At 45.1% G+C, this 26,888-nt stretch overlaps 1 protein-coding gene across 1 annotated transcript in view; it reads right to left on the bottom strand.

The window, feature by feature from the left end:
* Positions 1-26,888, bottom strand: part of dop1a (DOP1 leucine zipper like protein A) — a 160,979-nt gene that overhangs the window by 114,998 nt on the left and 19,093 nt on the right. Inside the window, exons 2-5 of the mRNA XM_070891017.1 lie at positions 25,945-26,136; positions 12,793-12,974; positions 7,955-8,125; positions 7,045-7,234 (exon numbers count right to left, since the gene is read on the bottom strand). Of these exons, the coding sequence (XP_070747118.1) occupies positions 7,045-7,234; positions 7,955-8,125; positions 12,793-12,974; positions 25,945-26,082 (681 nt within the window). The 5' untranslated portion in view covers positions 26,083-26,136. The remainder of the gene's footprint in view (positions 1-7,044; positions 7,235-7,954; positions 8,126-12,792; positions 12,975-25,944; positions 26,137-26,888) is intronic.

Below are 26,888 nucleotides of genomic sequence, written 5' to 3'. Positions count from 1 at the left end.
TAATAGCCATAAATTGCAGCCTCTACGGATGTGTACGACGTGCGCATGCACCCGACGGGGCCTCGCAAATGCTGGTTCTCGGGATGCGATGCGCATGTGCTGAGAACCAGCATTTGAGATCTATCAAAATGTCTTTTGACACAGATCGCAAGCACCCCCAGGAGAAGGACATTTGTGCGCAGAGATCTGGGCTATTTGCCCATCGAAAGTCCTTCAAACTCTGACACCTGGTAAAAGCAGACATATAGCCTACTTTTACCAGAAGAGTTTTCAATTTGTAAAAAATTTTAAATTTTATCACTAATTTTTACATTAAAAACCCTGACCAGTAAGGCAAGTTTATTTTTACTCTTATTAAAACATTTTTTTTAATTCAAAAAAATGAATTTTTGTCTAAAACATTTAATTAAATTCAATTTCAATTAATTTTAAATATGTGAGTTTTAAAAAAAAATTATTGTGTTGAGTTTCTGTGTTTTGGGGTTATTCTCATTGATAGTAATGGGAGCTCATACAAATGATAATACTTGATGTTTATTGGTGGTCCAGACTCACATGATCCAGGCCCACGTGGTTGCGCTTGCGTTCCTAGGATGTGAGAGCCCAAACGCTGGACTGTGAATGAGGGCCTCGGACCGCAAGTAAAATAAATTTCGGCCGGAGGTGTCCTACTGCAGGAAGTCTCTGACGGCAATTTTTGGTCCAATAAGGTTATTTTTGGACAATAATATTATGCAAAAAGTTTCAAGACATTTGGTCAACTTGTGCTTCCGACTTTATATCAACAGAAAGGAAGGCCAAATTGTTCTGTAATTGTGCACTTTTGGTACCAGACATCGATTTATTTTTGTAACAACATTAGAAAGAAGTGAACAATATCATGAGGCATTGTGATATCATCCCCCACCCCATTGCCCCCAGTACCGCTTCTCCTGCACTGATATCACCCCCACCCCCCCATTGCCCTCAGTACCGCTCCTCCTGCATCATCACCCCCCCCCCATTGCACTCAGTACCTCTCCTCCTGCACTATCATTCCCCCCCATTGCCCTCAGTACTGCTCCTCCTGCACCAATATCACCCCCTCCCCCCCATTGCACTCAGTACCTCTCCTCCTGCATGATCACCCTCCCCCCTTTGCCCTCAGTACCACTCCTCCTGCACTATCATCCCCCCCCCCATTGCACTCAGTACCTCTCCTCCTGCACTATCACCCCTCCCTTTGCCCTCAGTATCACTCCTCCTGCAATGATATCACCCCCGCCTTTGTCCTCAGTACCTCTCCTCCTGCACTATGACATCAATCACATTTTTCTTTAGTATCAACTCTACTACACTGTAATGACATCCCATTGTGCTTTGGTACCTATAATTGCACAGTGTGATTTACCATTTACCAGCAGGAGAATGAATAATCCATTTTGGACATCGAGTTAAAACTGCATAGACAGCAACATAGTACTAAAGAAGCTTTGATACTAGCAGGCCTCTGGTTTGCAAAATGAACTGGTAAGGAAGAAAGGAGGAAATCCCACAGGATCAAATGGTCAGGCATTTGGAAAAGACAGGACCCAAGGCCTCGAGTGGGTCTGCACCCAGGGAAGATGGAGGCTCCACATTCCAATCGTCCATAACACCGAGTGAGATAATTGCATCTGGTTTTATCACAGAGGAGCTGAATACAAACAGACAACTGCCCATCACTGAGGCCTGTTCACTATTGAGCTCTGGCAACAGAGGGGTGATTGTACAAAAATGGGACAAAACTTTTACTCACACCCCAAGTTGCAAGAACCATACAAGAATGAGACATTAGGGCCGGACCAGTACTGCAGCTGATGGAAGCCTAATGGAGCTCCCCCTAAAGGAGGGTCTCTCACCAGAACAATAGTCAAGTGCCATGCGAGAGCTGATCACTCTGCTGCCTTGATGCTGAACTCCTTGCTTTAAAGGTTGTACATATTACTTGATCCTGTCTTTATGCTTGTGTAAATTGTTTTAATGTCGTGTCCGATGTTAAATCATTAAAGGTAGCTTTGACTGATTGACATCGAGCGACTTGCTTTGGCTGGCGACTGTCCAGATTCCATGAATCACTGAAATATCTGCATCCCGATAGATAGTACCGGGAGATTTACTGGAATGGGACCAGGGATGAGAGAATTCAATTATGTGGAGAGACTGGAGAAGCTGGGATTGTTCTCCTTGGGACAAAAGGTTAAGGGGGGGATTTAATAGAAGTGTTCAAAATGATGAAGGGTTTTGACAGAGTAGATCGGGAGAAACTGTTTCCAGTGGCAGGAAGGTCAGTAACTAGAGAACACACAAGCCAGCGGGAAATGAAGAGAATTTTTTTCACTCCGGGAGTTGCTGCGATCTGGAATGCACTGCTTGAAAGGGTGGTGGAAGCAGATTCAATAGCAATTTTCAAAAGGGAATTGGATATATATTTGAAAAGGAATGATTGCAGAGCTATGAGGAAAGAGCGGGGGAGTGCGACTAATTGGATAGCTCTTTCAGAAACCTGGCACAGGAACAATGGCCTCCTTCCATGGTGTATTAGTCTATGATTCTACAACAAGCCCCATTACTCAATAAGCAATGCTCATCAGAATAAAGGCAGTTTAACTCACATAGGACTTAGTCACTCATAAGTTGCACTCATAAATTCAGACAAAAGTGATAAGAATGTTAATCCAATTCAGAGAGACCTATTTATCCGCTATAATTGCACAGGTTTTACACAAGAGATTTCAAAAGATTTCATGACACACATTTTAAGCAATATTACATCAAATACTTGTCTTGATCTATCTGATCAAGGGAAGTGATTGGTTGTTGAGTTTTTCTCTCTTTTCTGGGACATTGGTTTGAATTAAGAGCTAGGATTAAAAACCAAACTTGAAAACAAAGTTAATTAAATATATTAGGGATGGCAGGGCAGGCGATGTATCACTGCTGTTGCATGCGAGAGCTGGTTGACTCCATTGAGGTCCACAGCGACCACATCTGCAGCAAGTGTCTGCAGCTCGAGGAACTTTGGCTCCATGCTGATGAGCTGGAGTCCGAGCTGCAGACACTGTGACACGTCAGGGAGGGGGAGAGTTACCTGGACACTGTGTTCCAGGAGGCAGTCACACCGCTTCGGTTAATTCATTCAAATTTAGTCCGTGGTCAGATACAGCAGGGTGTGACTACGAGTGAGGCAGGTATGGGGACTCAGGATGCAGTGATGGAGCAGCCTCAGCCTTTGCTCTTGTCAACAGGTTCGAGGCTCTTACTCCGTGTGTGGACGAGAGCAGGGACTGCAGGGAGGATGAGCAAACTGACCACAGCACTGTGGTACAGGGGGCCATTCAAGTGGGGGGAGTAAAAAGAAACGTTGTAGTGGTAGGGGACAGTATCGTTAGGGGGATAGATACGGTTCTCTGCAGCGAGAGCATGAGTCCCGAAGGCTGTGTTGCCTGCCTGGTGCCAGGGTTAAGGACATGGAGAGGAATTTGGAGTGGGAGGGGGAAGATCCAGTTGTCATGGTCCACGTGGGTACCAACGACATAGGTAGGACAAACAAAAAGGTTCTGCTGAGGGAGTATGAGCAGTTAGGGGCCAAATTAAAAAGCAGAACCACAAAGGTAATAATCTCTGGATTACTACCCGAGCCACGAGCAAATTTGCATAGGGTAAATAAGATCAGAGAGTTAAACACGTGGCTCAAAGACTAGTGTGGGAGAAAGGGGTTTTGGTTCAGGGGTAAGAGGGAGCTGTTCCATCGGGACAGGCTTCACTTGAATCGTGCTGGAACTAGTGTCCTGGCGAATCAAGTAACTAGGGCTGTAGAGAGGGCTTTAAACTAATTAGTGGGGGGGGGGGGGGGGGGGGGAGGGGGAGAGGGTTCAGGTGAACGAAAATGTAAAAAGTCAAAGAATAAGGAGAAGGCAATAGAGCAGGGTAGCACTGGGGGAAATGATAACCAGAGCGTGACAGGAAGGGACAGAATGTATAAACATAAAGGTGAATCAGAAAGTGGGGTCAAAGCAGGAAAAAAAAAGTTAAAAAATGTTTTTTTAAAGCTCTTTATCTGAATGCACGCAGCATTCGTAACAAACTAGATGAGTTGACGGCACAAAGATACAAATGAGTATGATCTGATAGCCAGAGACGTGATTGCAAGGTGACCAAGGCTGGGAACTAAATATTCAAAGGCATTTAAGAATTCGGAAGGACAGACAGAAAGGAAAAGGAGGTGGGGTAGCTCTGTTAATAAAGGATGAGATCAGTGCGTTAGTGAGAAATGATACTGGCTCAGAAGATCAAGATGTTGAATCAGTTTTAGTAGAGATAAGGAATAATAAGGGGAAGAAGTCACTGATAGCCGTAGTCTATAGACCCCCCCTAACAGTAGCTACACTGTTGGATGGAGTATAAATCAAGAAATAATGGAGGCTTGTAAAAAAAAGTAACGGCAATAATCATGGGAGATTTTAACCTCCACATTGATTGGACAAAGCAAATTGGCCAGGGTAGCCTTGAGGAGGAGGTCATAGTGTATCCAGGATAGTTTCCTTGAACAGTACGTTGCGGAACCAACCAGAGAGCAGGCTATCTTAGATCTGGAACTGTGTAACAAGACAGGATTAATAAACAATCTCATAGTAAAGGATCCTTTAGGAATGAGTGACCATAACATGGTGGAATTTCAAATTCAGTTGGAGGGTGAGAAAGTTGGATCTCAAACCAATGCCTTAAGCTTAAATAAAGGATACTACAAAGGTATGAAGGCAGAGTTGGCTAAAGTGGACTGAGAAAATAGATTAAAGTATGGGACGGTTGATGAGCAGTGGCAGACATTTAAGGAGATATTTCAGAACTCGCAACAAAAATATATTCCAATAAGAAGGAATTACTGTAAGGGTAGGGATAACCATCCGTGGCTAACTAAGGAAATAAGGGATGGTATCAAATTGAAAACATGTGCCTACAATGTGGCCAAGACTAGTGGGAGACCAGAGGAATGGGAAACTTTTAAAAGCCAGCAAAGAACGACTAAAAAAATGAGAGGGAAGATAGCTTATGAAAGCAAACAAGCACGAAATATAAAATCAGATAGTAAGAGTTTCTACAGGTGGATAAAAAGGAAATGAGTGGCTAAAGTAAATGTTGATCCCCTAGAGGATGGGACTGGGGAATTAATAATGGGGAATAGGGAAATGGCAGAGACTTTGAACAAATATTTTGTATCGGTCTTCATGGTAGAAGACACTAAAAACATCCCAATAGTGGATACTCAAGGGGTTATAGGGAGGGAGGAACTTAATTCAATCACTATTCATAAAGAAGTAGTACTCGGTAAAATAATGGGACAAAAGGCGGATAAGTCCCCTGGACCTGATGGCTTGCATCCTAGGGTCCTAAAAGAAGTGGCTGCAGAAATAGTGGATGCACTGGTTGTAATCTACCAAAATTTCCTGAATTCTGGGGAGGTCCCAGTGGATTAGAAAACGGCAAATGTAACGCCCCTATTTAAAAAAGGATGCAGACAAAAAGCAGGAAACTATCGACCTAACATTTGTTGTTGGGAATGTGCTGGAGTCCATTATTAAGGAAGCAGTAGCAGGACATTTGGAAAAGTATAATTCAATCAAGCAGAGTCAGCATGGTTTAATGAAAAGAAAATCATGTTTGACAAATTTGCTGGAGTTCTTTGAGGATGTAACGAGCAGGGTGGATAAGGGGGAAAACCAGTGGATGTGGTGTATTTGGATTTCCAGAAGGCATTCCATAAGATGCCACATAAAAGGTTATTGCATAAGATAAAAGTTCGCTGCGTTGGGGGTAATATATTAGCATGGATAGAGGATTGGCTAACTGACAGAAAACAGAGTCGGGATAAACGGGTCATTTTCCGGTTGACAAACAGTAACTAGTGGTGTGCATCAGGGATCGGTGCTGGGGCCTCAACTATTTACAATCTATATTAATGACTTGTACGAAGGGACCAAGTGTAATGTAGCCAAGTTTGCTGCTGATACAAAGATGGGTGGGAAAGCAAATTGTGAAGAAGACACAAAAAATCTGCAAAGGGATATAGCCAGGCTAAGTGTTTGGGAAAAAATTTGGCAGATGGGAGTATAATGTGAGAAAATGTGAGGTTATCCACTTTGGCAGAAAAAAAATAGAAAAGCAGATTATAATTTAAATGGAGAATAATTGCAAAGTGCTTCAGTACAGAGGGACCTGGGGTCCTTGTGCATGAAACACAAAACGTTAGTATGCAGGTGCAGCAAGTGATCAGGAAGGAAAATGGAATGTTGTCATTTATTGCAAGGGGGATAGAGTATAAAAGCAGAGAAGTCCTGCTACATCTGTACAGGGTATTGGTGAGGCCACACCTGGAGTACTGTGTGCAGTTTTGGTCTCCGTATTTAAGGAAGGATATACTTGCATTGGAGGTTGTTCAGAGAAGTTTCACTAGGTTGATTCCAGAGATGAGGGAGTTGACTTATGAGGATAGGTTGAGCAGGTTGGGCATGTACTCATTGGAGTTCAGAAGAATGAGAGGTGATCTTACCGAAACATATAAGATGAGGGGGCTCAACAAGGTGAATGCAGAGGGTATTTCCACTCAGAGGGGAAACTAAAACTAGGGGGCATAGATTCAGAATAAGGGGCCGCCCATTTAAAACTGAGATGAGGTAGAATTTCTTCTCTCAGAGGGTTGTAAATCTATGGAATTCTCTGCCCGAGAGAGCTGTGGAAGCTGGGTCATTGAATATATTTAAGGCGGAGATAGACAGATTTTTGAGCGATTAGGAAATAAAGGGTTATGGGGAGCGGGCAGGGAAGTGGAGCTGAGTCCATGATCAAATCAGCCATGATCTTATTAAATGGCGGAGCAGGCTCGAGGGGTCAAATAGCCTACTCCTGCTCCTGTTTCTTATGAAGCTAAATATTCCAACCACAGCTTTCAAACTTCATTCAATATTTTATATCTTACTGATTTATGCAGATAAGGATCTACAGAGTAATGTATGAAAGTGTCCGCACCATCAGCTCGATGTCACTGCCAATAATATAGAGTTGGTCCTCCATTGAAAGCTTCCGGTTCAGATGAGAGAGTACAAAGGTGATTCCAGGTAACCGCACAGCAGGGCTGGTCAGTACACTCCCCCAGAGAGCACTGTAAAATGCAGACTGCTCCACTGCAGCCGCAACTTTCTCCAGCAATGTGTTTGCCCTATATATAAAGAAAGGCCATTCAAATAAACTTATAATACACAAAGCATCGGTCTATGTCCCTTTTCGACAATTTTATTCATCAACAGTGACCATACCCTTTTGTTCATGTCACTTTCTAGGAATTCAATGGATTGCAACTAAGCGAGCCGAATTGGTCCGTATCTTATGGACAGAGTTTTGGAGCAATAGCCAGAAAGGGATACAGGGGAGATTTGGTTGGTTCTGTTTGGTACCTGGCTGCTAATTCTTTGTTTGTTTGTCTGAAGATCCTTTTTTTTTGAGTACTGAGATTGGCCTCATAGAATTATACAAGTTTACAGCACGGAAAGAGGCCATTTTAGCCCATTGTGTCCATGCCAGCCAGCAAGTGTTACCCAGCCTAATCCCACTTTCCAGCTCTTAGTCCATAGCATTGCGGCACTTCAAATGCACATCCAAGTACTTTTTAAATGTGGTGAGGGTTTCTGCTTCTACCACCATTTCAGGTAGTGAGTTCCAGACCCCCACCACCCTCTGGGTGAAGAAATTTCCCCTCAAATTCCCTCTAAACCTCCCCCGATTATCTTAAATCTATTCCCCCTGGTTGTTAACCACTCTACCAAGAGAAACAGGTCCTTCCTATCCACTCTATCCAGGCCCTTCATAATTTTATACACCTCAATCAGGTCTCCCCTCACCCTCCTCTATTCATGCATGCAGCAAACAATTGCCTACTCACCTGTCATAGTACTCAGAGCCTTCTTCCAGGCCGGGTAACGTCCCAGTCAACAGCCCTTGCAGTCCTGGCTTCAGAGTTTTACCCAGAGGCAAGAAGTAGACTTCATACAAGCTCAGTAGCGCAGGTTTGACAGACATGGCCGCATTGGCAAGAAGAGGGAAAAGGCCAGAACTGAGGAAAGAATAAAATAATTCCAAACATTCAGGGCTGTTAAGAATCAGTTTCTCTCCTCCTCTCCTGAAGGCACCAACTCCTGCTGAAAATATAGTTTTACTGCCACCAGCAGCCCTCCTGTGCTTCAGCCGAGAAACTGAGGGCCAACAGGTTCTTTCACTGTGGATGGCATCACAGCCGAGCCAGAATGTTCAGTTAGCATCCGCACATGGACACTTCCTGGTGGCAGGTATCCGCAACTGAAAAATCTATCTACGCCCAGCAAATTACATTTGCGCAGAAATTGAGGTCGGAAGCTTCCCGCGAACAGATGCCTTCGACCTGAAAAATCCTACATGCTTATCCGGTGGTCCCAGAGGTTCGGAGACTCGCGATTCTGGGCCTCACCTAGGCCTGCGAGGGGCACAGGTGGTTCACACACATCACATGGGCCGGCCCAACCAATGAAAGAAGGGAATCCCTATTCATACTCCGTATGTACGGAACTCCCATAAGTACAAATGGGAATACCCCAAAAAACACACATAAAATATATATATTTTTTAAACATCACAGTTAAAATGAATTCAAATTCCTGGGACATTGGAACCGGTTCTGGGGAAGGTGGGACCAGTACAAACCGGACAGTCTGCACCTGGGCAGGACCGGAACCAATGTCCTAGGGGAAGTGTTTGCTAGTGCTGTTGAGGAGGGGTTAAACTAATATGGCAGGGGATGGGAACCTATGCAGGGAGACAGAGGGAAGTAGAATGGGGGCAGAAGCAAAAGATAGAAAGAAAAGTAAAAGTGGAGGGCAGAGAAACCCAAGGCAAAAAGCAAAAAGGGCCATATTGCAGCAAAATGCTAAAGGGGCAAAAGGTGTTAAAAAGACAAGCCTGAAGGCTCTGTGCCTCAATGCGAGGAGTATTCGGAATAAGGTGGATGAATTAACTGCGCAAATAGCAGTTAACGGATACGATGTGATTGGCATCCCGGAGACATGGCTCCAGAGTGACCAACGCTGGGAACTCAACATCCAGGGTTATTCAACATTTAGGAAGGATAGACAGAAAGGAAAAGGAGGTGGGGTTGCGTTGCTGGTTAAAGAGGAAATTAATGCAAAAGTAAGGAAGGACATTAGCTTGGATGGTGTGGAATCTGTATGGGTGGAGCTACGGAATACCAAAGGGCAGAAAACGCTAGTGGGAGTTGTGTACAGACCACCAAACAATAGTAATGAGGATGGGGACAGCATCAAGCAAGAAATTAGGGATGCGTGCAATAAAGGTACAGCAGTTATCATGGGCAACTTTAATCTACATATTGACTGGCTAACCAAAGTGGTGGCAATGCGGTGGAGGAGGATTTCCTGGAGTGTATTAGGCCTGGTTTTCTAGACCAATATGTTGAGGAACCAACTAGAGGGCTGGCCATCCTAGACTGGATGATGTGTAATGAGAAAGGACTAATTAACAATTTTGTTGTGCGAGGCCCCTTGGAGAAAAGTGACCATAATATGGTAGAATTCTTTATTAAGGTGGAGAGTGACACAGTTAATTCAAAGACTAGGGTCCTGAACTTGGGGAAAGGTAACTTTGATGGTATGAGACGTGAATTGGCTAGAATAGACTGGCAAGTGATACTTAAAGGGTTGACAGTGGATAGACAATGGCAAACATTTAAAGATCACATGGATGAACTTCAACAATTGTACATCCCTGTCTGGAGTAAAAATAAAACGGGGAAAGTAGCTCAACCGTGGCTAACAAGGGAAATTAAGGATAGTGTTAAATCCAAGGAAGAGGCATATAAATTGGCCAGAAAAAGCAGCAAACCTGAGGACTGGGAGAATTTTGTAATACAGCAGAGGAGGACAAAGGGTTTAATTAGGAGGGGGAAAATAGAGTATGAGAGGAAGCTTGCTGGAACATAAAACCCGACTGCAAAAGCTTCTATAGATATGAGAAGAGAAAAAGATTAGTGAAAACAAACGTAGGTCCCTTGCAGTCAGATTCAGGTGAATTTATAATGGGGAACAAAGAAATGGCGGACCAGTTAAACAAATACCTTGGTTCTGTTTTCACGAAGGAAGACACAAATAACTTTCCGGAAATACTAGGGGACCGAGGGTCTAGTGAGGAGGAAGAACTGAAGGATATCCTTATAAAGCAGGAAATTGTGTTAGGGAAATTGATGGGATTGAAGGCTGATAAATCCCCGGGGTCTGATAGTCTGCATCCCAGAATACTTAAGGAAGTGGCCACAGAAATAGTGGATGCATTGGTGATCATTTTCCAACAGTCTATCGACTCTGGATCAGTTCCTATGGACTGGAGGGTAGCTAATGTAACAGCACTGTTTAAAAAAGGAGGGAGAGAGAAAACGGGTAATTATAGACCGGTTAGCCTGACATCAGTAGTGGGGAAAATGTTGGAATCAATTATTAAAGATGAAATAGCACATTTGGAAAGCAGTGACAGGATCGGTCCAAGTCAGCATGGATTTATGAAAGGGAAATCATGCTCGACAAATCTTCTGGAATTTTTTTGAGGATATAACTAGTAGAGTGGACAAGGGAGAACCAGTGGATATGGTGTATTTTGACTTTCAAAAGCCTTTTGACAAGGTCCCACACAAGAGATTGGTGTGCAAAATCAAAGCACATGGTATTGGGGGTAATGTACTGATGTGGATAGAGAACTGGTTGGCAGACAGGAAGCAGAGAATCGGGATAAACGGATTCTTTTCAGAATGGCAGGCAGTGACTAGTGGGGTGGCTCAGTGCTGGGACCCCAGCTATTTACAATATACAGTAATGATTTAGATGAAGGAATTAAGTGTAATATCTCCAAGTTTACAGATGACACTAAACTGGGTGGCAGTGTGAGCTGTGAGGAGGACGCTAAAAGGCTGCAGGGTGACTTGGACAGGTTAGGTGAGCGTGCAAATGAATGGCAGATGCAGTATAATGTGAATAAATGTGAGATTATCCACTTTGGGGGCAAAAACATGAAGGCAGAATATTATCTGAATGGCAGATTAGGAAAGGCAATGAGACCTGGGGGTCATGGTTATTCAGTCATTAAAAGTTGGCATGCAGGTACAGCAGGCGGTGAAGGCGGCAAATGGTATGTTGGCCTTCATAGCTAGGGGATTTGAGTATAGGAGCAGGGAGGTCTTACTGCAGTTGTACAGGGCCTTGGTGAGGCCTCACCTGGAATATTGGGTTCAGCTTTGGTCTCCTAATCTGAGAAAGGACACTCTTGCTATTGAGGGAGTGCAGCAAAGATTCACCAGACTGATTCCCGGGATGGTGGGACTGACATATGAGGAGAGACTGGATCAACTGGGACATTATACACTGGAGTTTAGAAGGATGAGAGGGGATCTCATAGAAACTTACAAGATTCTGACGGGACTGGACAGGTTAGATGAAGGAACAATGTTCCCGATGTTGGGGAAGTCCAGAACCAGGGGACATAGTCTAAGGATAAGGGGTAAGCCATTTAGGACTGAGATGAGGAGAAACTTCTTCACTCAGTTGTTAACCTGTGGAATTCCCTATCACAGAGAGTTGTTGATGCCAGTTCATTGGATATATTCGAGAGTGTTAAATATGACCCTTACGGCTAGAGGAATCAAGGGGTATGGAGAGAAAGCAGGAATGGGGTACTGAAGTTGCATGATCAGCCACGATCATATTGAATGGTGGTGCAGGCTCGATGGGCCGAATGGCCTACTCCTGCACCTATTTTCTATGTTTCTATGTAAATGGCATGTAATTAAATATTCTAAACAAAAAGTTAAATTTTTGGAAAATAAGTTTACATATTTTAAGAGTCTAAAAATAAGCTTACCTTATTTCACAGGTTTTTAAATGTATGCATTATTGAAAAAAATTATTTTTCTGTCCTTCAAAAGTCTTACGCATGCGTAAGAATTTCACGGGCATTCGCTGGGCAGAAGTTGGACAGATAGCCCAACTCTTCGCCCGCGGTGGCGCTTTTCCCAGGGATGCGTGCGATCTGTCAAGAAGATTCTTGACAGATTGCAAGTTCTGGGTGTTAGCGCATGTGCTTCACTTCCCAAAACCCGGAACTTGTGCAGCCCCTACGGGCGCATGCGCACCTCATACGTCCCATTGAACGCATGATGTGGGCGGTGAGGTCAAGGTTGCATTTATTGCCCATCACTAGGTTGCCTGGAGAAGGGGGTGAACCTTTCTCTTGATAGGAATTGTTTGCAAGCAAGGAATCATACGTCAGCCAGACTGGGTAGTGAAAGCAGGTTCCCTTCCTCGAAGGACACTGGCTTTTTAATGACACAGTGGTAGCTTTTACAATCATGTTTTCTGGTACCAGCCCACAATATGCCATGTACAGTACTGGTTTGTTAGTGTAGCACCATAAACACTGCACCACCATATTCACTATTGTTATTTTTAAAAATGAGTCAACATTTAGTATTATTTGTACAAATTGTATGGTAGGCAGTGTTAAAATATTCAACTTTCACAAAACCATCGTACCCAGAGGCAACAATGTTGCACGCAGGCTTTAGTCAAATTACTTGCTCAATATTTTGGATATTATGGTGACACATTGCCCATAATTATTCATACATTTCAGAGCTTTCAAACATGCAACTCCCTTTTTCATAGAAAGGATAATGAACATATAGCCCACCTGTACAGGAAGAGATCCTTGGCCAGCCTTTTAGAGCCAATGATTTTAAATATGATCTCATAGGTTTCGAGGGCCTTTCGGTGAACGCCACTGGGCAGTGCTGGGTGAAGGCACTGGGCTAAACGCTTGCCGATAGTGAGCTTCTTTGGGACCACCTGGTACTTTGCATTGTTTTGTAAAACCTGCAAATATAATAAAACTCGGTGAGCGGTCACAGGATATTCCATGCGGAGAGTGTAAGCTGGGCTCAGAGTTCAAATCCGCATGACTGGACTGAGTGCTGTTTCTCCAGTTGTACAAATCTTGAAGAATAATTCTCTAATCATGGACAACTCGGAAGTTGCGCATATCTGCATGGCAAACTACAAATAAAATGGCATTAACACGAAACAAGACAGAGGCAATGGCAGTGCAGAAGTGAATGATGGGGACAGAGAATCTGCCTTTCATGGTGGAAGAGATACAGATACCTGTCCAAATCAGCAATGGTATAAAACTGGCATTAACATCAGCTTAATTTAAAGTAAACACCGGTTCTGCACACAATAGGCCAGGGAACTATTTTTTTAAAAAGAGGCCAGTTTTTAGGTGCAATGTGACCTTTGTGCACATGCTTTAAGCAAGATATAACGTACCAACCCATTTCTTATTCACTAACATACATTGAATTTCTAATTCAAGTATTCAGTGTTCTCCCTATTACTCTTAGTATCATGTTTGTAACCTTCACATAACTGTAACCTTTATGTAACAACACTGTACACTGTATACACCTGAGTAATGCACACCTTGACCACAGGTGGTGAACTTGTGGGAGACACTCCTCACCTGGTCATCCAGGTATATAAAGGGAGGTCCCACGCAGGGTCATCACTTCTTGGTCCTGGGAATAAAGGTTCAGGTCACGTAGTGACCTTGTTTGCAGTACATGCCTCATGTGATTCTATAGTAAGGTGTAAGGACACTACATTTGGCGATGAGAAACGGGAATCAATGACCCACGAGGATGGCCACCGGTAGCACAGATGAACGGTACTGTGTTGGTGAGGACTGGGACGATTTCGTTGAGAGGCTCCAGCAGAGCTTTGTCACGAAGGACTGGCTGGGAGAGGAAGCGGCTGGCAAACGGAGGGCGCATCTACTGACCGCTGTGGATCCAAGACGTATGCGCTGATGAAAGACCTGCTCGCACCCGAGAAGCTGGCGGACAAGTCCTTTGAAGAGCTCAGCACTCTGATTGGTGAGCACCTCAAACCGGCAAGCAGTATACACATGGCCCGGCACCAGTTCTATACACACCGGTGTCAGGAGAGACAAAGCATATCGGACTTTGTTGCGGACCTTCGGCGTTTGGCCAGCCTCTAAGTTCACAGACGCCTGCAGGGGGGGGGAGATGTTAAGGGATTTCTTCATTGAGGGAATTGGTCATGCTGGGATTTTCAGGAAGCTTATTGAGACCAAGGACTTGACTTTGGAAAGGGCAATGCTGATAGCTCAGACCTTCATGGCAGGGGAAGAGGAGATCAAGATAACTTACGTGCGCAGGCCTGGTCCCAACGTGGCGATGGACCAGGGATTGTAAATGAGACACAGAACCCCGCAGGCAGGCAAGCACAATTCGACACCGCAGCAGCAACAAGCTCTAGGATGGGTTAGCAAGAGACAATGGCAGGGGGATCGGCAATTCACGCCATCACAAGGGACAATGCATCCTGGGATGGGACCATTGACACTCAACAACAGAGTGCTCAGAAGTAATCAAAGAGGCAGAGGAATGCCAGTTAACAGTTTCTTTGTTCACAACAATCTCAGCTCATGCTGGGGGTGCAGTGGCAGACATGCTGCAAAAACCTGTAGGTTTCACCAATTTATCTGTAGAAACTGTAACTTCAGTGGACATCTGACCACAATGTGCAGAAAGCCTGTAGCGAGGCTAGTTTACGAGGCAGAGGAACCAGACGAGGGGTCTGCAAGGCAGGGTGATGCTTGGAGCAATGCTATGGACGCTGAAGTCCAGCGGGTTCATGTGGCAGACGTCCACAGCTCGTACACCAAAACGTCACCTATGATGATGAAAGTTCTATTAAATGGCATCCCGGTACGCATGGAGCTGGACACAGGAGCCAGCCAGTCACTTATGAGTGCCCAACAATTTGAAAAACTATGGCCACTCATAGCTAACAGGCCCAAACTGGAACGCATTAACACGCAGTTATGGACATACACCAGAGAGATCATCCCAGTACTAGACAGTGCAAACTTGTTGGTCACACACAATGGATCGGAGAACCGGCTGCCACTCTGATTGTCCCGGGGAAGGGTCCCGCGCTCTTGGGAAGGAGCTGGTTAGCCGAGATGAACTGGAAATGGGGGGATGTGCACACCATTTCATCTGTGGAGCGAAGTTCATGCTCACAGGTCCTACAGAATTCAAGCCACTTTTTCAACCAGGTGTCGGGACCTTTAAGGGCTCCAAAGTAGTGATACGCATCACCCCGGACGCCAGACCAGTGCACCACAAAGCCAGAGCCGTGCCGTATGTGATGCGTGAGAGAATTGAGAGTGAGTTGGACAGGCTGCTAAGAGAGGACATAATTTCGCCTGTTGAATTCAGTGACTGGGCAAGCCCCATCGTACCTGACCTTAAAGCGGATGGCTCGGTCAGGATTTGTGGCGACTACAAGGCCACCATCAACCGAGTGTCACTACAGGACCAATACCCGCTTCCGAGAGCGGAGGATCTTTTTGCCTCGCTGGCAGGTGGCAAGCTGTTCACCAAGTTGGACCTCACTTCGGCCTACATGACTCAGGAACTGGCTGAAGAATCCAAGCTTCTGACCACCATCACTACGCACAAGGGGCTATTCGTTTACAACAGGTGTCCATTTGGCATTCGTTCAGCGGCCGCTATCTTTCAGAGGAACATGGAAAGCTTGCTTAAATCCATCCCTGGAACAATCGTATTCCAAGATGACATTCTAATCACGGGTCGAGACACCGAGGAACACCTCCACAACCTGGAGGAGGTGCTACGCCAACTGGACCGGGTAGGCTTGCGACTAAAGAAGTCCAAGTGTGTGTTTTTGGCCCCAGACGTCGAGTTTTTGAGCAGGAGGGTTGCCGCAGATGGGATCCGGCCTACCGAATCCAAAACGGTGGAGATCCATCATGCGCCCAGGCCCAGCAACACATCAGAGTTGCTTTCATTTCTGGGACTATTGAACTATTTCGGGAACTTTCTGCCGAACTTAAGCACATTGTTGGATCTGCTGCACATGCTCCTGCGTAAGGGTTGTGAATGGTTGTGAATGGTTTTTGGAGGGACTGTCAAGAATGGGCTTTTAATCGGGCGCGGAATCTGCTTTGTTCTAACAAGCTGTTGACCTTGTCCAACCTCTAAGAAATTGGTTTTGACATGCGATGCATCATCCTATGGGGTTGGGTGCATGTTGCAGCAGAGTAATGATGAGGGCCAACTCCAACCTGTGGCTTATGCCTCTTGGTCGCTCTCCCAGGCAGAACGGGGATATGGGATGGTTGAAAAGGAAGCACTCGCATGTGTCTACGGGGTGTAAAAGATGCACCAGTATCTTTTCGGCAGAAGGTTCGAGTTAGAAACAGACCACAAACCATTAACATCCCTGTTGTCCGACAGCAAGGCTGTCAATGCCAATGCGTCAGCTCGCATACAGCGGTGGGCCTTCACGCTGACTGCGTATGACTACACATACGGCACCGGCCAGGCACCGAAAATTGCGCTGACGCGCTCAGCAGGCTTCCACTGGCGACCACTGAGGGGGCGTCGGAGCAAAGCGCGGAGATGGTCATAGCCGTTGAGGCTTTCGACACCGCAGGTTCCCACATCACAGCCCGCCAGATCAAAATCTGGACCAACAGAGATCCCCTCCTATCCCTGATAAAGAAATGTGTTGTGACTGGAGATTGGGCACCCGCACACGGAGCGTGTCCCGAGGAGGTCAGGCCGTTTCACAGACGGATGGACGAGCTCTCCATCCAAGTCGACTGCCTGCTATGGGGCAGCCAGGTAGTCATGCCCCAGAAGGGAAGGGGAGCATTCATCAGGGAACTCCACAGCGAGCACCCAGGCATCATGCTAATGAAGGCCATTGCCCGGTCACATGGTGGCTGGGAATTGACTCAGACCTGGAACACTGGGTTCGCAGGTGCACGACGTGTGCCCAGCTGGGAAATGCCCCCAGGGAGGCTCCACTCAGCCCGTGGCCATGGCCCACCAGGCCATGGTCCGTATTCACGTAGACTACGCGGGCCCGTTCATGAGAAAAATGTTCCTGATTGTTGTCGATGCATACTTGAAATGGATCGAGTGCATCACACTGAATTCGTGCACGACATTCACCACTGTGGAAAGTCTGCGTACGGTCTTTGCGACCCACGGCTTGCCGGACATCCTGGTTAGCGACAATGGCCCGTGTTTCACTAGCTATGAATTCCAGAAGTTTATGTCGGGTAATGGTATCAAACACGTCAGGACAGCACCGTTCAAGCCGGCTTCCAATGGCCAGGCGGAACGTGCGGTTCAAATCATAAAACAGGGCATGCTCAGGATTCAAGGACCCTCCCTTCAGTATCGCCTATCGCGCCTCCTGCTGGCCTATAGGTCCCACCCGCATTCGCTCACGGGAGTCCTACCCGCGGAACTACTCATGAAACGCACGCTTAAAACGCGGCAGTCCCTCATTTCTCCAGCCCTGTCAGACATTGTTGAGTGCAAGCGCCAGTCCCAAATCGAGTGCCATGATCGCAACTCAGTGGGGAGATGCATAGAAATGGATGACCCTGTATTTGTTCTCAATCATGCTTTGGGACCCAAGTGGCTTGAGGGCACTGTAATTGGCAAAGAGGGGGATAGGGTCATAGTGGTCAGACTTAACAATGGGCAGATATGCCGCAAACATCTGGACCAAGTAAAGAAAAGGTTCAGCATGGACACGGAGGAAGATCATGAGATGTTACCCACACCACTGCCAGTGAACAAGCAACAATGACATTCACCAGCATGCACAGTCCCTGCGGCCAGCTCGGACAGGCCGGAATCACCTCAGGCAACAGAGACGCATGCCAAGGCCCAACCACCAGAACCCCAACTGCGGCGCTCCACGAGAGCGTCGACTGCCTGAAAGACTCAATCTTTGACCCAAAGACGTTGGGGGTAGGTGATGTCATGTTTGTAACCTTCACATAACTGTAACCTTTATGTAACAACACTGTACACTGTATACACCTGAGTAATGCACACCTTGACCACAGGGGGTGAACTTGTGGGAGACACTCCTCACCTGGTCATCCAGGTATATAAAGAGAGGTCCCACGCAGGGTCGGCACTTCTTGGTCCTGGGAATAAAGGTTCAGGTCACATAGTGACCTTGTCTGCAGTACATGCCTCGTGTGATTCTATAGTAAGGTGTAAGGACACTACACTTAGCAAACAAAATATCCTGGAATTCATTCTGCCATAATTCATTTCCACAATAAAACAGTGACTACACTCCAAAACCAAGGCCCCGTCTGCTCTCTCAGGTGGATGTAAAAGATCCCATGGCACTATTTCGAAGAAGAGAAAGGGAGTTATCTCCAGTGTCCTGGTCAATATTTATCCCTCAATCAACATAACAAAAACAGATTTTCTAGTCATTGTTACATTGCTGTTTGTGGGAGCTTGCTGCACGCAAATTGGCTGCCGTGTTTCCCACATTACAGCAGTGACTACACTCCAAAAGTACTTCATTGGCTGTAAAGCACTTTGTGACGTCCGGTGGTCGTGAAAGGCGTTATACAAATCCAAGTCTTTCTTTCTTTCTAATTCTTGGTCTTCTGAAATGGCCGGAAGATGCAAGTTTTAGTCCTCTCTTTTTGATTTCCAACAGACACATTCAAAAAAAATTTCAAAACGCTCAGAGTGGCAAAAACAAAATGAAACTGAAAGCTGTTCTGAGGGGATTGGACAGGTTGGATGCAGGAAGAATGTTCCTGATGTTGGGAAAGTCCAGAACCAGGGGTCACAGTCTAAGGATAAGGGGTAAGCCATATAGGACTGAGATGAGGAGAAACTTCTTCACCCAGAGAGTTGTGAACCTGTGGAATTCTCTACCACAAAAAGTTGTTGAGGCCAGTTCGTTAGATATATTCAAAAGGGAGTTAGATGTGGCCCTTACGGCTAAAGGGATCAGGGGGTATGAAGAGAAAACAGGAATGGGGTACTGAAGTTGCATAATCAGCCATGATCATATTGAATGGTGGTGCAGGCTCGAAGGGCCGAATGGCCTGCTCCTGCACCTATTTTCTATGTTCTCAGCAAGATCCTTCCAATGTAAGGAGTGTGCAAGATTGCAATCAAGTCAAAACCACAAAAAAGGGGACTGCAGACTAGACAGTGTAGCAGACAAATTGTCCTTTAATTGCTGGAACCAACAGTTCAAATCCAGGCCTAACTAATTCGGCAAAATTCTCTGTGACACCTATGAAATGGATTTGTGGAGGCCCAATAGAATAAAAAATGGCATTAGCCCACAGTACAGGATTGTCCACATGACTTAAATTAGCTTCGATCAGAAACACCAATTAAGTCTGTCTGATGTAGAAAAGGTCGTCGGCCTGGGGCGAGGGTGCATTGGTGGGACAGTGTAAACCAGACTCTGTAAACTTGTACAAATGTATAACGTAGAATATTTTCCTCATCACTAGTATTTACATCCTGCACCCTGATGAGCACTCAAAAAAATGCTATTGCTACATGATTCTTAAACAGTGACCTAAAGAATTATTGCATTATTCTTAGTTTTCTGCGACTTGGGAAGAATCTTCAACAGCTGTATAGAAAGAGACAATTTCTTGTGGGATATAGCTCAGTGAGTTGGAGTAATGTCAATGAAGATTAGTCATATAAAACACAATGTACATTACATTTTCTATATTACAACAGTGACGACACGTCAAAAAAAAGTACTTCATTGACTGTAAAGCGCTCTGGGACGTGCTGTAGCCATGAAAGGCGCTATATAAATGCAAGTCTATATATGCAATATTCTGCTGCTGAAGTGTTGCTGTGTGCCCCTTTATGACTAAACTGTCTAACTGGTGGTAAACATCCCGGTCGCCTGTCACTTTAATTCTTCACTCCACTCGACTCCGACCTCTCCATCCTCGGCCTCCTACGGACCGTGTTGCGGAGTTGGAGCTGAGGGTGGATTCACTCTGGAGCATCCACGATGCTGAGAATGACGTGAGTAGCACGTGTAGCGAGTTGGTCGTACCGCAGGTAAAGGGTCCACAGCCAGATAGGGAAAGAAAGACCAGCAGGAAGAGCAGTGCAAGGAAGGCAGTGCAGGGGTCCCCTGTGGTCATCCCCCTACAAAATAGATACACTGCTTTGAGTACTGTTGAGGGGGATGACTCATCAGTGGAGGGCAGCAGCAGCCAAGTTCATGGCACCGTGGCTGGCTCTGTTGCACAGGAGGGCAGGAAAAAGAGTGGGGGAGCGATAGTGATAGGAGATTCAATTGTAAGGGGAATAGATAGGCGTTTCTGCGGCCGCAACCGAGACTCCAGGATGGTATGTTGCCTCCCTGGTGCAAGGGTCAAGGATGTCTCGGAGCGGGTGCAGGACATTCTAAAAAGGGAGGGAGAACAGCCAGTTGTCGTGGTGCACATTGGTACCAACGACATAGGTAAAAAAAAAGGGATGAGGTCCTACGAAACGAATTTAAGGAGCGAGGAGCTAAATTAAAAAGTAGGACCTCAAAAGTAGTAATCTCGGGATTGCTACCAGTGCCACGTGCTAGTCAGAGTAGGAATCGCAGGATAGCACAGATGAATACGTGGCTTGAGCAGTGGTGCAGCAGGGAGGGATTCAAATTCCTGGGGCATTGGAACCGGTTCTGGGGGAGGTGGGACCAGTACAAACCGGACGGTCTGCAACTGGCCAGGACCGGGACCAATGTCCTAGGGGGAGTGTTTGCTACTGCTGTTGGGGAGGAGTTAAACTAATATGGCAGGGGGATGGGAACCAATGCAGGGAGACGGAGGGAAACAAAAAGGAGACAAAAGCAAAAGACAGAAAGGAGATGAGGAAAAGTGGAGGGCAGAGAAACCCAAGGCAAAGAACAAAAAGGGCCACTGTACAGCAAAATTCTAAAAGGACAAAGGGTGTTAAAAAAACAAGCCTGAAGGCTTTGTGTCTTAATGCAAGGAGTATCCGTAATAAAGTGGATGAATTAACTGTGCAAATAGATGTTAACAAATATGATGTGATTGGGATTAGAGATGTGGCTCCAGGATGATCAGAGCTGGGAACTCAACATCCAGGGGTATTCAACATTCAGGAAGGATAGAATAAAAGGAAAAGGAGGTGGGGTAGCATTGCTGGTTAAGGAGGAGATTAATGCAATAGTTAGGAAGGACATTAGCTTGGATGATGTGGAATCTATATGGGTAGAGCTGCAGAACACCAAAGGGCAAAAAACGTTAGTGGGACTTGTGTACAGACCTCCAAACAGTAGTGGTGATGTTGGGGAGGGCATCAAACAGAAAATTAGGGGTGCATGCAATAAGGGTGCAGCAGTTATAATGGGTGACTTTAATATGCACATAGATTGGGCTAACCAAACTGGAAGCAATACGGTGGAGGAGGATTTCCTGGAGTGTATAAGGGATGGTTTTCTAGACCAATATGTCGAGGAACCAACTAGGGGGGAGGCCATCTTAGACTGGGTGTTGTGTAATGAGAGAGGATTAATTAGCAATCTCGTTGTGCGAGGCCCCTTGGGGAAGAATGACCATAATATGGCATAATTCTTTATTAAGGTGGAGAGTGACACAGTTAATTCAAAGACTAGGGTCCTGAACTTGGGGAAAGGTAACTTCGATGGTATGAGACGTGAATTGGCTAGAATAGACTGGCGAATGATACTAAAGGGGTTGACTGTGGATGGGCAATGGCAGACATTTAGAGACCGCATGGATGAACTACAACAATTGTACATTCCTGTCTGGCGTAAAAATAAAAAAGGGAAGGTGGCTCAACCGTGGCTATCAAGGGAAATCAGGGATAGCATTAAAGCCAAGGAAGTGGTATACAAATTGGCCAGAAATAGCGGCGAACCCGGGGACTGGGAGAAATTTAGAACTCAGCAGAGGAGGACAAAGGGTTTGATTAGGGCAGGGAAAATGGAGTACGAGAAGAAGCTTGAAGAGAACATCAAGACGGATTGCAAAAGTTTCTATAGATATGTAAAGAGAAAAAGGTTAGTAAAGACAAATGTAGGTCCCCTGCAGTCAGAATCAGGGGAAGTCATAACGGGGAACAAAGAAATGGCGGACCAATCGAACAAGTACTTTGGTTCGGTATTCACTGAGGAGGACAAAAACAACCTTCCGGATATAAAAGTAGTCAGAGGGTCTAGTAAGGAGGAGGAGCTGAGGGAAGTCCTTATTAGTCGGGAAATTGTGTTGGGGAAATTGATGGGATTGAAGGCCGATAAATCCCCAGGGCATGATGGACTGCATCCCAGAGTACTTAAGGAGGTGGCCTTGGAAATAGCGGATGCATTGACAGTCATTTTCCAACATTCCATTAACTCTGGATCAGTTCCTATCAAGTGGAGGGTAGCCAATGTAACCCCACTTTTTAAAAAAGGAGAGAAAACAGGGAATTATAGACTGGTCAGCCTGACATCGGTAGTGGGTAAAATGATGGAATCAATTGTTAAGGATGTCATAGCAGCGCATTTGGAAAGAGGTGACATGATAGGTCCAAGTCAGCATGGATTTGTGAAAGGGAAATCATTCTTGACAAATCTTCTGGAATTTTTTGAGGATGTTTCCAGTAGAGTGGACAAGGGAGAACCAGTTGATGTGGTATATTTGGACTTTCAGAAGGCTTTCGACAAGGTTCCACACAAGAGATTAATGAGCAAAGTTAAAGCACATGGGACTGGGGGTAGTGTGCTGACATGGATTGAGAACTGGTTGTCAGACAGGAAGCAAAGAGTAGGAGTAAATGGGGACTTTTCAGAATGGCAGGCAGTGACTAGTGGGGTACCGCAAGGTTCTGTGCTGGGGCCCCAGCTGTTTACACTGTACATTAATGATTTAGATGAGGGGATTAAATGTAGTATCTCCAAATTTGCAGATGACACTAAGTTGGGTGGCAGTGTGAGCTGCGAGGAGGATGCTATGAGGCTGCAAAACGACTTGGATAGGTTAGGTGAGTGGGCAAATGCATGGCAGATGAAGTATAATGTGGATAAATGTGAGGTTATCCACTTTGGTGGTAAAAACAGAGAGACAGACTATTATCTGAATGGTGACAGATTAGGAAAAGGGAAGGTGCAACGAGACCTGGGTGTCATGGTACATCAGTCATTGAAGGTTGGCATGCAGGTACAGCAGGCGGTTAAGAAAGCAAATGGCATGTTGGCCTTCATAGCGAGGGGATTTGAGTACAGGGGCAGGGAGGTGTTGCTACAGTTGTACAGGGCCTTGATGAGGCCACACCTGGAGTATTGTGTACAGTTTTGGTCTCCTAACCTGAGGAAGGACATTCTTGCTATTGAGGGAGTGCAGCGAACGTTCACCAGACTGATTCCCGGGATGGCGGGACTGACCTATCAAGAAAGACTGGATCAACTGAGCTTGTATTCACTGGAGTTCAGAAGAATGAGAGGGGACCTGATAGAAATGTTTAAAATTCTGACAGGTTTAGACAGGTTAGATGCAGAAAGAATGTTCCCAATGTTGGGGAAGTCCAGAACCAGGGGTCACAGTCTAAGGATAAGGGGTAAGCCATTTAGGACCGAGATAAGGACAAACTTCTTCACCCAGAGAGTGGTGAACCTGTGGAATTCTCTACCACAGAAAGTTGTTGAGGCCAATTCACTAAATATATTCAAAAAGGAGTTACTACTAGGGGGATCAAGGGGTATGGTGAGAAAGCAGGAATGGGGTACTGAGGTTGCATGTTCAGCCATGAACTCATTGAATGGCGGTGCAGGCTAGAAGGGCCGAATGGCCTACTCCTGCACCTATTTTCTATGTTTCTATACTGTTCCAATGAAGCTCAACGCAACCCACTTTTCGTTTAGGCACATTACAGCTTTCTGCACTCAACATCGAGTTCAACAATTTCAGACCATCGCCTCTGCCATTTTTTTTCCCTTTCCTCCTTTTTTTTTCAAAAAACACTCAGCCTCCTTTTTCTCTCTTTCCCACAGCAGCTGGTGATGATTCCACTGTTCACACCCCATCTAGACACATCTTTTGTTTCCTAACTTGTGCCATTACTGTCTCATTTTTGCCCATTATCCCTTTTGTCTCTTAAATCACTCCTGCCTTCCGCCCTATCACAGACCTTCCCTTTTGTTCTTTCCTCCCCTCCCTCTTTCACTGCCCCTGCATGTTGCATCTCAAACTTTTCCAGTCCTGACAAAGGGTCACAGACCTGAAACATTAACTCTGTTTCTCTCCACAGACCTGCTGAGATTTCTAGCATTTTCTGTTATATTTCAGATTCCAGCACCCGCAGTATTTTGCTTTTGTGTTGTTGGGTAAGTAAACACAGTAGGAGTTTACTTTCAGTTCCCAGAGTTTAAATTGGACATTGCAAATGACTTTGTTTCCTTACACTTTTCTTTTAAAACTGCAACACAGATTTTAGTATTAGACAGTATGTGATGGACAAGAAATGTGCATGCATGTAAAGTTTTTTGTGAGCTAGATCAATAAATAATACAATGAGTGAAAGGGATGAAGAAGAAACATAGAAAATAGTTGCAGGAGTAGGCCATTCGGCCCTTCGAGTCTGCATCACCATTCAATATGATCATGCAACTTCAGTACCCCATTCCTGCTTTCACTCCATACCCCTTGATCCCTTTAGCCGTAAGGGCCACCTTTAACTCCCTTTTGAATATATCTAACGAACTGGCCTCAACAACTTTCTGTGGTACAGAATTCCACAGGTACACAATTCTCTGAGTAAAGAAGTTTCTCCTCATCTCGGTCCTAAATGGCTTACCCCTTATCCTTAGACTGTGTCCCCTGGTTCTGGACTTCCCCAACATTGGGAACGTTCTTCCTGCATCTAACCTGTCCAATCCCGTCAGAATTTTATAGGTTTCTATGCGATTCCCTCTCATTCTTCTAAATTCCAGTGAATATAAGTCAAGTCGATCCAGTAGCTTTGCTGGAACCGCTTTGTTCCTTGAGAAACCATCAATGGTAGTGCTAAAGGCAACGCTTTTCCTACTAATTACATCACTTGTCACTCTGCATACAGATTAATGTAAATACAGGTCAAGATATTACTGTAACAACACTTTGAAGACTAGTTTAATGACAAACTATTCAGTGGATAGGTTTCACTTTTTAATTAGGGATCCAGTTTTGAAATTAAAAAATCAATGTTTCAGAAAATGCAGTGCCTTTTAGAAAATCCCATTACTGTACAGCGTCACCAACACAGTTGACCCAGAGTAGTATTATTTTACACCCTTCAATAAGCTGCCAAGTAAACAGAGATTACTTCAAGCAATATTACGTGCCAGACTACAGCAATCATTTGCAACCATGATTAACATTAAAACCTGGAGTGCATCATTGAGCACTGCCCTCAGAGGAAATTCACAGGCAGCCTACAAGATATCCATTCACGCTGTTACACCAGAAGCTTTGGCCTGGATATTCACTGAGATATTGACATTTGATTTGCTTTGCTACGACCAAACGAAAGAAGATGATTTTAAAAGCATTTACAGTGAAACTGTGGAGGCCATTATGTTTTGCACGGTTCAATTGCTAGCTGCCTGGATGGAGAATAGACCTTGTTGAAATACTGGTAAATGGCCAATGAAAAAGATACACGCTGTGACTAACTTTCTTACTAAAAGTGCTGAAGCCAGTCAATCAGTGGAATTCAAAGAGCTCGCTAGCATGCTGAGAATATGAATACACCACAATATAGGTGACTCGCTGTACTATATTTTAATATGCATCAAGGACAATATTTGTATAATATTCAGTAGTAAAACTGGACGCAGGTTAGGTGGAAAGAACGGTAAATATCTCCTTAACTGCTCATCTAAACTGATTTGAAAGATGTTCATTTCCTGCAATTACCTTGTTGAGTTTACCCAGTGCTGATATTAGATCTGCCCATTCACTGGAATACTCAAAGTTTTTCAGTGCTTTATCCACCGCTGCTACATAATTTCTGTACTTGGAGTCGCCCAGTAACTCCAGTTCCTCAGTGTTCATCCTCCTTAAACATACACCTGATGTCCGACTCCAAGCTCATCAAAGATCGTTTACCTGGAATATTTAAAGAAAGGTTTACATTCTCAAATGACATGTGAGGAATATTGGCAAGAAAAACCCTGTTTTAATAAAGCAGCACATGCATGATTTTTACAAATTAATTCCAAATTTCTGCACAAAAATATGAACAGCTCATTAGAGTGAATGCCTGGCTGGTGTACATTTTCAGAGATCATTTCACTCTCTCCTTCCTTCCTTCCTCCCTCCCTCCCTCCCTCCCTCCCTCTCCCACAACTAGATCTAATGGGCCTTGAACTCAATTCCAAACCATCAAAATTACTGAAGCACAACGTCTATACTACTGGCATTCCTTGTACAGGCACCTGGACTTTTATTCATTTACATGAAACTGATGTGCCACGGCCTCCAAAGAGAATAATCAATCATTTGTGACTCTACCCTGGACATTCAAATGGGGCCAGGGAAATGACGTACACAAAGACCGAATGCCTCACTGTTGCCAGATCCCAATTTAGCTTACCTTACCCAAGGCCCCGTCTGCCCTCTCAGGTAGACGTAAAAGATCCCATGGCACTATTTCGAAGAAAAGCAGGGGAGTTTATCCCCTGGACAATATTTATCCCTCAATCAAAAAGTTTTTTTCTTAAGAATTATTCAGTTAAGCACAGGAGAACAAATACCAAGCACCCACATTAGACTGCATGCAAAAGCTGATAGGGGTGTGAAAATCAGAACAAGTCACTTCAGATCTCAAACCAAGGCTGCCAAAGAGAGAAAAATAGGGT

The sequence above is a fragment of the Pristiophorus japonicus genome, chromosome 9 (genome assembly GCF_044704955.1).
Source record: "Pristiophorus japonicus isolate sPriJap1 chromosome 9, sPriJap1.hap1, whole genome shotgun sequence".
Classification (NCBI taxonomy): Eukaryota; Metazoa; Chordata; class Chondrichthyes; family Pristiophoridae; genus Pristiophorus; species Pristiophorus japonicus.
Note: the sequence above shows the minus strand (reverse complement) of the source record. Positions and strands in the feature narration are given on the sequence as shown.